At 55.1% G+C, this 11,246-nt stretch overlaps 1 protein-coding gene across 3 annotated transcripts in view; it reads right to left on the reverse strand.

Annotated features, from left to right (window-relative positions):
• DNAJC17 (DnaJ heat shock protein family (Hsp40) member C17) overlaps positions 1-5,927 on the reverse strand; it is a 72,451-nt gene extending 66,524 nt beyond the window's left edge. Inside the window, exon 1 of one of the 3 annotated variants that reach the window (XM_040609487.1) lies at positions 5,804-5,925. In XM_040609487.1, coding sequence (XP_040465421.1) covers positions 5,804-5,881 — 78 coding nt within the window. In that variant the 5' untranslated portion in view covers positions 5,882-5,925. Of the gene's footprint in view, positions 1-5,803 lie in introns of all 3 variants that reach the window. The other 2 variants (XM_040609486.1, XM_040609489.1) reach the window with 2 other exon arrangements.
• Positions 5,928-11,246: the final 5,319 nt, after the last annotated feature.

Here is an 11,246-nt window from a genome sequence, read left to right on the forward strand (position 1 = left end):
ATAAGCCCAGCCCAGTTGGATTCTCTCTTAAGACTTCCAGCCCTAAGTGCATTGTGCCCCAGCCAATCCCAGACCGCCTGGACTCTGCCTCAGCCAATCCCAGCCCAGATGGACGCAGCCCATGTAATCCCCTGCAGGGCATCAGGATCCTGCCCCAGCCATATCAGCCCACTGGGATGCTGACCCAGCCAATCCCAGCCCAGCTGGACTCTTGCTCAGCCAATCCCAGCCCGCCTGGATTCCGCCCATGTCATCCCCTGCAGGCCTGATGGATTCTGCCCCAAAATATCCCAGCCCAGACGGATTCTGCCCATGAAATCCCAGGCCATTACAATTCTGCCCCAAGCCATCCCACTTCACTCAGATTCCGACGCAGCAAATCCCAGCACAGCTGGACACTTCCCCAAATACTCCCAGCCCAGTCGCATTCTGCATTAAACCTTGCAGGGATAATCAGATTCTGCCCAGGCCAAGCCAATCCCAGCACGATTCTGCCCATGAAATCCCAGGCCATCAGGATTCTGCCCAAAGCCAGCCCAGCCCAGTCGGATTCTGACACCGCAAATCCCAGCCCAGATGGACATGGCCCAAATAAGCCCAGCCCAGTTGGATTCTCTCTTAAGACTTCCAGCCCTAAGTGCATTGTGCCCCAGCCAATCCCAGACCGCCTGGACTCTGCCTCAGCCAATCCCAGCCCAGATGGACGCAGCCCATGTAATCCCCTGCAGGGCATCAGGATCCTGCCCCAGCCATATCAGCCCACTGGGATGCTGACCCAGCCAATCCCAGCCCAGCTGGACTCTTGCTCAGACAATCCCAGCACGCCTGGATTCTGCCCATGTCATCCCCTGCAGGCCTGATGGATTCTGCCCCAAAATATCCCAGCCCAGATGGATTCTGCCCATGAAATCCCAGGCCATCACGATTCTGCCCCAAGCCATCCCACTTCACTCAGATTCCGACGCAGCAAATCCCAGCACAGCTGGACACTTCCCCAAATACTCCCAGCCCAGTCGCATTCTGCATTAAACCTTGCAGGGATAATCAGATTCTGCCCAGGCCAAGCCAATCCCAGCACGATTCTGCCCATGAAATCCCAGGCCATCAGGATTCTGCCCAAAGCCATCCCACTTCACTCAGATTCCGACGCAGCAAATCCCAGCACAGCTGGACACTTCCCCAAATACTCCCAGCCCAGTCGCATTCTGCATTAAACCTTGCAGGGATAATCAGATTCTGCCCAGGCCAAGCCAATCCCAGCACGATTCTGCCCATGAAATCCCAGGCCATCAGGATTCTGCCCAAAGCCAGCCCACTTCACTCAGATTCCGACGCAGCAAATCCCAACACAGCTGGACACTTCCCCAAATACTCCCAGCCCAGTCACATTCTGCATTAAACCTTGCAGGGATAATCAGATTCTGCCCAGGCCAAGCCAATCCCAGCACGATTCTGCCCATGAAATCCCAGGCCATCAGGATTCTGCCCAAAGCCATCCCAGCTCAGTCGGATTCTGACACAGCAAATCCCAGCCCAGATGGACATGGCCCAAATAAGCCCAGCCCAGTTGGATTCTCTCTTAAGACTTCCAGCCCTAAGTGCATTGTGCCCCAGCCAATCCCAGACCGCCTGGACTCTGCCTCAGCCAATCCCAGCCCAGATGGACGCAGCCCATGTAATCCCCTGCAGGGCATCAGGATCCTGCCCCAGCCATATCAGCCCACTGGGATGCTGACCCAGCCAATCCCAGCCCAGCTGGACTCTTGCTCAGACAATCCCAGCACGCCTGGATTCTGCCCATGTCATCCCCTGCAGGCCTGATGGATTCTGCCCCAAAATATCCCAGCCCAGATGGATTCTGCCCATGAAATCCCAGGCCATCACGATTCTGCCCCAAGCCATCCCACTTCACTCAGATTCCGACGCAGCAAATCCCAGCACAGCTGGACACTTCCCCAAATACTCCCAGCCCAGTCGCATTCTGCATTAAACCTTGCAGGGATAATCAGATTCTGCCCAGGCCAAGCCAATCCCAGCACGATTCTGCCCATGAAATCCCAGGCCATCAGGATTCTGCCCAAAGCCATCCCACTTCACTCAGATTCCGACGCAGCAAATCCCAGCACAGCTGGACACTTCCCCAAATACTCCCAGCCCAGTCGCATTCTGCATTAAACCTTGCAGGGATAATCAGATTCTGCCCAGGCCAAGCCAATCCCAGCACGATTCTGCCCATGAAATCCCAGGCCATCAGGATTCTGCCCAAAGCCAGCCCACTTCACTCAGATTCCGACGCAGCAAATCCCAACACAGCTGGACACTTCCCCAAATACTCCCAGCCCAGTCGCATTCTGCATTAAACCTTGCAGGGATAATCAGATTCTGCCCAGGCCAAGCCAATCCCAGCACGATTCTGCCCATGAAATCCCAGGCCATCAGGATTCTGCCCAAAGCCAGCCCAGCCCAGTCGGATTCTCACACAGCAAATCCCAGCCCAGATGGACATTGCCCAAATAAGCCCAGCCCAGCTGGATTCTCTCTTAAGACTTCCAGCCCTAAGTGCATTGTGCCCCAGCCAATCCCAGCCCAGATGGACGCAGCCCATGTAATCCCCTGCAGGGCATCAGGATCCTGCCCCAGCCATATCAGCCCACTGGGATGCTGACCCAGCCAATCCCAGCCCAGCTGGACTCTTGCTCAGCCAATCCCAGCCCGCCTGGATTCTGCCCATGTCATCCCCTGCAGGCCTGATGGATTCTGCCCCAAAATATCCCAGCCCAGATGGATTCTGCCCATGAAATCCCAGGCCATCACGATTCTGCCCCAAGCCATCCCACTTCACTCAGATTCCGACGCAGCAAATCCCAGCACAGCTGGACACTTCCCCAAATACTCCCAGCCCAGTCGCATTCTGCATTAAACCTTGCAGGGATAATCAGATTCTGCCCAGGCCAAGCCAATCCCAGCACGATTCTGCCCATGAAATCCCAGGCCATCAGGATTCTGCCCAAAGCCATCCCAGCCCAGTCGGATTCTGACACAGCAAATCCCAGCCCAGATGGACATGGCCCAAATAAGCCCAGCCCAGTTGGATTCTCTCTTAAGACTTCCAGCCCTAAGTGCATTGTGCCCCAGCCAATCCCAGCCCGCCTGGACTCTGCCTCAGCCAATCCCAGCCCAGATGGACGCAGCCCATGTAATCCCCTGCAGGGCATCAGGATCCTGCCCCAGCCATATCAGCCCACTGGGATGCTGACCCAGCCAATCCCAGCCCAGCTGGACTCTTGCTCAGCCAATCCCAGCCCGCCTGGATTCTGCCCATGTCATCCCCTGCAGGCCTGATGGATTCTGCCCCAAAATATCCCAGCCCAGATGGATTCTGCCCATGAAATCCCAGGCCATCACGATACTGCCCCAAGCCATCCCAGCTCAGTCGCATTATGCCACAGCAAATCCCAGCCCAGATGGACGCTTCACAAGTAATCCAAGACCAGATGGATTCTCCCCTGAAATGTCAAGCCATTAGGATTCTGCCCAAAGCCATCCCAGCCCAGTCGGATTCTGACACAGCAAATCCCAGCCCAGATGGACATTGCCCAAATAAGCCCAGCCGAGTCGGATTCTCTCTTAAGACTTCCAGCCCTAAGTGCATTGTGCCCCAGCCAATCCCAGCCGCGCTCCACTCTGCCTCAGCCAATCCCAACCCAGATGGACGCAGCCCATGTAATCCCCTGCAGGGCATCAGGATCCTGCCCCAGCCAATCCCAGCTCGCCTGGACTCTACCCCAGCCAATCCCCGCCAGGATGGACTCTGCCCATGGAATCCCTGCAGGGCATTAGGATTGTGCCCTAAGCTATCCAAGCCTAGGCGGATGATGCCCAGGCAATTCTAGCCCAGCTGGACTCTGCCCTTTCATGTCCCCAAGGCCTGACAGAAAATAAATACCAGTTCTGGAGTGCCACGATCTCCGTCACTCCTCATATTGAAAGCTAAAGCAGCCGACTATGGTAGCAAGATACCTCTGAAGAATTCAGTTTTTAATCTCAATGCAGTTACCTGTCTTTTCTAATCACACTCTACTACAAGGATATGCATTTAGCCCAGGACACTTTAGTAGGCAGGCAGCCATATTTTGAAGAAGTCTAAGCTTTTCAAAGCCATAAGTTTTACTAGGTGCATTATATACATTGTATTACATCTTTAACATCAGCAAAGTCAAGTCTGGTTCACTAAGGCAGCTTTCTAGAAGAGGGTACTCCGTTCTCTGCAGCTGTGACTTTGGGGCAGAGAAAGTACCATTCACTGTGCAACAATTATGTCTGGCAAGGTGAAGAATTTTTTACAAAAGACTGTTTAATCTCTTTCAAAGAAAGACTGTACGACTTTCTGAGCTAAGTCACTTTTAACAACCTGAATTCTCTTTGCCAGAGAAACATCTGAATGCCAGAAAGGAAAGGAAGAAAAGCTGCCCTGTTCCACTGCCAAGCAGCCTTCCGCTAAAGTAGGTGGAATAAGCAATCACTCGGCACCCTCTGGTGGGCAAAGCTCTGGGAAGGGAAACTGCAGCTGAAGCTATAGGCTCGTCCTGCCTCCTGCATAAGCAAGGCTAGTTAAGCGAGAAGTCTCTTCCCCGTGTATCAGTCACAATTATTATAATAAGTATGTGGTCATTCCAGATAAGGCTTCTTTAAACAGTGAGGTTAAATTGCCTCAACAGTCTTGCTCCCCTTTATTAGTCTCTTGTGGCCACGCTAATCTGCATACAAAGGGTCTTTGGGTTGTTTCAAGTATTTTACATCAACGATTAGCACTCTAAATTAGACTTGTCGCTTTTTAAGTTGCACCATAACGTCCAATTTGCAATTTTCCTCATCCTTTTCCCCAGCAACTAGCTCAGCAGTGAAGCTGGGGGCACCTGAAGTCTTTCCTCACATTCAGTCCTGTGTGTTGTATTTGGCTTGTTCCCATTTTGTGCTTAATACACATGGAAATTCCAGGCAGCTTCAGACACAATTGCTGGTTATGCCCAGACTGTAGCTTCTGAGTCTTATCCTGCTGTACTGCTAGCGCTCTTTACTGCTAAAGAAAAAAAAGAAAAAAAAAGCATCTAAGGAGGAGAAGCAAAGTCTTCCTTTCAAGTTTAACTTTGTTTAGTTACTAACAGTTTTACTCAGAGGATTGCTTCCATTGAAATGCCACTTTTCTCAGTTCACTTGCTCAAATCCCGTGTTTAGTGTTCTTACCAATTAAGTAAAGAAAAAAAAAAAATAGGAACGTGTAATTCCAAACAAATAAAATTAACAAGATGACCTCAGGGAACCTATACTACTCAGACCAACGTCTAACAACCAGATTTTTGGTAAACACATGAGCTTTCCTTCTGCTGGCACATAAAGTCAGAGAAGTATCATCCAAGACAAATCCTGCAGTTATCTCCAACTTATTTCAGCCTCCTCCAAAGCCAGGCTTCACCCCACAGGACCAAGATGAGAAAACGGAAGGTTAAGTTCACCACAGCAAAGCCAGCATCAGAAAAAATGGGCTTTTCCACTCATTATTAGCTCAAGCCGACAAGGCTGCAGATATGACATAAAAACAGCGCCTGGAGGATCCGCTCAGCCAAGTGTCGGAGCGCAGCACCCGCAGCGCAGCCCCACGCCCGAGCCGCCCCTGCTCCCGGCTGCGGCCGCTCCCGCGGGAAGGGCGGGAGAACCGGGCCCCTCTGGGCACCGGAGAAAAGCGAGCAGCCCCGGCCCGAGCCACCCCGCGGCCCCGTAAAGGTTCCCGGCCCAAGACCCTGACCTCCTTCTCCGACGCCTTCTCGCCGACCCCCAACAGGCCATACAGGTCCAGCTGCTGCAGGTCGTTATCGACCGCCATCTCGGCACCGAGCGTCTCCCCGCTCCGTGCCGCCGCCGGCCCGCGCTGCCCGCCGGGACATGGAGTCTCCACCCGCCGCCGCGCTCCCTCCCCAGGCGGCACCTGGACTACGAGTACCAGCATGGACCGCGCGGAGAGCCGTGGGTGGGCGGTGGCGGGAGCCAGGCCGGCTGGGAGCTGGAGTTCTCTGCGGCAGCTGCGGGCCGAGGCGCGGGGCATTGTGGGTAACGGGGGTCCGGCCGCCACCCTCCGAGGGGACGGGCACGGCGGAGGAGCGTCCCGAAGGCTTGGCTGAGAATCCCTGAGAGCAGCTGGATTCTTCGACGTCACCGGTTGATCTTGCCTCATGGCAGACAGCTCAGATAGATCCAAGGAATGAGACTTGGCAAACCGGCCAAGGCCAGGACCCACCTGGCCAGACCCACTGGTGGCACACTCTGTGTTCCCCACAAGTCCCCACGCCCTTGGCCCGAAGCAGCAGGGCTATGGTGCACAGGGTATCCCCTGCCCCTTGGAAATAAACACTGGGTTACCGTCAGCACCTTGCACCCAAGGCACCTTTTCTTAGTTGTGTTTCTCAAAGCCCGGGTCATCCTCATTTCTCTGCTTTGGAGTTTCCCCAGCAGCATGTCCTGCTTTCCTGGCTTGAAGAAAGCGCTGATGCTGCAGTTTCTCCAAGGGCTCTGCCCCGTGCAGGGCTCTGGGGAGGAAGGGCTTTGTGGAGGAATCTTCCCCCACGCTCCCCTCCACAGACACAATGCCAGAGACCGCAATGCCCCAAGCATGAGAAGGACCAAGAGGCTGGGGGCTGACCTGCCGGAATGCAGCTCTGCAGAGGAGGACCTGGGAGTGCTGGCAGAAAGCAAATTGCCCACAAGCCACCAGGGTGCCTGTGTGGCCAAGAAGTCTGATGGCATCCTGGGGTGCATGAGGATGAGCGTGGCCAAATGGCCCAAGGGAGGTGGTCCTGCCCCTCTACTCAGCCCTGGGGAGGCTGTGGCTGCGGGGCTGTGTCCAGCTCTGGGCTTCCCAGTTCCAGAGAGACAGGGAACTGCTGGAGGGGGTCCAGCGAAGACTACAAAGATGGTGAGGGGACTGGAGCATCTCCCCGATGAGGAAAGGCTGAGAGAGCTGGGCCTGTTCAGCCTGGACAAGAGAAGACTGAGAGGGGATCTCATCGATATCCACAGACATCTTAAGGGCAAGTGTCAGGAGGATGGGGCCAGGCTCTTTTCAGTGATGCCCAGCCACCAGACAAGGGGCAACGGGCACAAACTGCAACAGAGGATGTTTCAGCTGAATCTAAGGAAGAACTTCTTTGCCTTGAGACTGACAGAGCCCTGGAAGAGGCTGCCCAGAGAGGCTGTGTGGTCTCCTTCTCTGGAGACATTCAAAACCCACCTGGATGCACATCTGTGCAACCTGTTGTAGGTGAACCTGCTTTAGCAGGGAGCTGGACTAGATGATCTGCAGAGCTCCCTCCCAAGCCTGAGTGTTCAGTCTGAGTCTGTGAGAACCTCAGCTTGCCGTGTCACCCTTCCCTGTCCTCTGCCATTGCACACTGCACTCAGCAGACCCAGGCCCCTGAGCTCCGGGGCTCAGCGCAGGCTTGTGGGGACAGAGGGGCTCTGGTGCCTTCTCAGTGGTATCCAGCAATAGGGCAAGAGTCAATGGGCACAGACTGAAATAAAGGAATCTCTTGCTAACCGTAACAGACAGCTTGTGTATTTGGAGGGAGGTCAAGGCCTGGGATGTGTTGCCCACAGGGCTTCTGGAGGCTCTGTGTTTTTGAGATTGTCAAAGCTTGAGTGGATGCGGCCCTGGACCACCTGCTCTGGCTGCCCCTGCTGGAGCAACGGGCTTGCACTGCATGATCTCCAGAGGTCCCTTCCCAACTCCTCAAGTCTGTCATTTCCCACGAGAGGAGATGACAGGAGCGCTTTCTGCCACAGATTTTATTCCTCAGCAGGAGCAGAAGGGCCCTGGCTTGATCCCGTTTGCTGCCACTGCTGGAGTCAGGCACAACCCAGGTTGCAAGTGTTCCCCTGCCAGTGTCCGTGTGCAGCACAGCCACCAGCGCGAGGGCCTTTGTTGTGCCTGGGCTCGTTGCGCTACCTTGGCAGGTGATGGTCCTGGGGTGAGTGTAGCATTTTCCTTCTTGGTAGGGTGTGCTACCAGGCCCTGTGCCCGGCACGGCTGCGCAACCTCCAGCAGGATCAGCTCCATGCCACCCTCCGTTCTCTGGAGGAATTGTGGCCTCCCCACTGGCGGCGCTCTCTTCTCCCAGAGAAAGACGGGCTTGGTTCAGGGCTTAGATCTTGTGCCCCATGCCGATCCCTCATCCCTCGCTGCTCCCGCTGTGCTTGGGCCCTGGTGCTGTTGGACCTGCGCTGGGATCAGCTCCTTCTTTTGTGTTGGGCCCTGGAAGAATCCTGGCCTGGCTGCTGCCGGCGCCCACCCCTCGCTGAGGAGGCTGGGTTGTCCTGTTCAGGCGTTGGAGCTTGGCTGTCATCACAAGCCCCACTCTGCTACCGCCTCCTGCTTCTGGAGGACATGAAGCCCCTGCCTTGGGCCCTCCCTGGAGCCCTGGTGTGTTCTGCGATGTTGTGTTCGGGCCTTGGAGCTTGGGCCTCATCAGGATTCCTGCTCCTCCATCGCCTCTGCCTTGCAGAGGAGCCTGGGTGCCTCGTGTTGATTTCCTGGCCTGACCTGGGGGACCTGCTCCATTGCATCTCCCAAGCACGGGGATGCTCTGAGGCCCTGCTCCGCCTCTGTTGTCTGCTGCGGTGGCCCAGTAAGTGCTCCTGGCGAGCTCGGCCCCTTGTGCTGCCGGACCTGTACTGGGATCGGCTTCTTGCGTGCCGGGCCCTGGAGGAATCCTGGCCTGCCTGCTGCTGCTGCTCGCCCCACACTGAGGAGGCTGGGGTGTCCTGTTCAGGCATTGGAGCTTGGTCGTTGTCACGAGCCCTACTCCACTGCTGACTCCTGCTTCTGGAGGAGTTGAAGCCCCAGGTGTGCTCAGACCATTGGTGGCCATCATGGTGCTGCCTCAGGTCCCTGCCTTGGGCCCTCCCTGGAGCCCTGGTGTGGTCACTACCATGGTGTCTGCTGGAAAAGTCATGGCGCTGCTGGCCTGAGGAATGCAGCCACCTCCTTGCTTCATTGTGGTGTTGAGGTCTTGCTCTGTTGAAGGCCCTGATGTCGTGCACCTCATAGGTGCTGGGTGCCAGCTTGTAGAAGATGACTTCGGCAGGCTGCCAACAGAGTGGGCATATGGCTTTTCTCTGGGCCCAGTCCCATATACAAGGAAAACAGAAACAATCCCTGCACCCGCTCACACAGGCTTCGTTGCTGATGGTGTTCAGGCAGATAGGGCATTCCTCATCCTCGGGGGTGTCCAGCGGCACAGCCTGAGGCACCTGGCTGGTGCTGGCAGCCGGGGAAGAGGCACTCTGTTCTGCCAAGCCCTCGTCCTCCGACTCCATCTGGCACTGCAAAGGAGAGAGATACAAAGCTGATGCCCTGTCCTGAAGACACAACCGGCAGGAAGCAGCAAAGGTGACGAAGTGAGGTGCTGAAGAGGTGCCCACTCTGCCTCGGGGCTGTGCTGGTGCAGCCACAAAGGCTAGGGAGCATCCCGGGGCAGACGAGCGAGCCCAGGGGCATCTCTGTGTGCTCCTGCTGTCCAGGCGGGGTGGTGACTTACCTCTCCAATACAGACAGTAGGAACTGGGGAGGCAGGAAAGTGGCTCGTGGCCTCCCAGCAAGGGCAGCACAAGGGTGGGGGTGCAGCAGGTCAGGAGCGGCACCGGGATGGGGGTACTTTGTCCCCTCACCTGCAGACGACTGCATCCCACGCAGGAGGATAGCACTGTGGCCCTGCAGGGCTGCCCCACGGTATGTGGGATTCTACAGTAACACTGTGGTGACATCACAGAGCTTTTGGGGACCACACCCAGAGGTCACAATGCCTAGTCCTGGGAGCGGACCAAAAAAAAAAGCTCCATATGTCCAAATCTGGGCTTCCTTAGTGAGACTTGGACATACTGGAGACAGTACAAGTAAGGGTCACAGGGAAGCTCCATGGCCTGGAGTCTCCCTCCAGTGAGGAACTATGATCAAGGTACCTATACGCCTTGCTTGCACACAGGCACCAACCTTCAGGCGGTGTGCCTCAAGTCTCTTTCTCGCCAGGCAGGTTCTGAATACAACAGAACAGAATAGCACAGTTCCATTGGAAGGGACCTACCACAATCGGCTAGTACAACTGACTTCAGGGCTGATGAAATGTTAAAGCAAATGACGTTGCACCGAAGGCTCCCCTACGTGTTCTTCTGTCTCAAACTTCAGCTGCAGCCTCTGCCCTTCATAGGGCAGGATGGCGACTGACCTCTCTGACACGTGCAGCAGCACCTGAGGAGGCAGGAAAGCGGTTCCTGGGCTCTCCACAATGGCAGCCCCATCCAGTGCACAGCAGTGTGCTGGAAGCTGGAAGCTGTCCAAGCGTGATCTCCAGCTGTGGGGCTGTGACATCACACAGGTGTACCCACCCGCACAGCTGTGACCTCACTGCAGCCACCCTATAAGACAGGCAACAGCACCCCGCACCACTGTAGAGCCCCTTGACATCAATCCTTTTGAGTTTTTTTTTCACACAGATCCTTTTGTGTTACGGTTAGCAAGAGATTCCTTTGTTTCAGTCTGTGCCTTTTGATGTGTCTCCAACACCTTCACTGTTATTTTGAAATTTCCTTGACCCCTGGGTTGAGCTCTTCAGAGCCCAATTTTTTCCTCTGGCTTCTTCCCCCTGGCCCCATTATGTACCTCTTTGGACAGAGGAAAGAGCTTGGGGGCCGTACCCACTCCCACCTCAGCTCTTCACCTCTCTGTTCTCTAGGCTTCCATAGCTGCAACCAATTTATTAGTATTGCTTTTCTTTCCCTTCTGTCATTTTCAGGGGAAAAATTCTGGGTGAAGCTTCTATCTCTTAAATCTTATTTTTATTAGCAGAGCCATGGCTTTGTACAACAGCAATTTCTACTGAAAACCAAGATGCTGGCCTATCCAGATCATCACTGGAGGCTGCATGTGCCTGAGCCCGGCAGCGCTGCCTACAGCACAGTGTGGGAGCTGAAACTTGCTCTTTCACTTCGGTCTCAGCTATCACAGGGATATCACAGCTGCCCTCAACTTCCAGCCTTTGAAATCACCTTGTGAACGTACACGTTTTTGTCTCATTGATCTATAACTTGGGTTATCAGTGTTGCTAATAATCTCCTTAAATTCATATTTAGCACCTGGGACATCTGTTTTGCCTACAAAAATGTTTTCTGCTGGATGGAAGAAGGCTGGTCACACTGGATCC

The sequence above is a fragment of the Falco naumanni genome, chromosome 10 (genome assembly GCF_017639655.2).
Source record: "Falco naumanni isolate bFalNau1 chromosome 10, bFalNau1.pat, whole genome shotgun sequence".
NCBI classification, from domain to species: Eukaryota; Metazoa; Chordata; class Aves; order Falconiformes; family Falconidae; genus Falco; species Falco naumanni.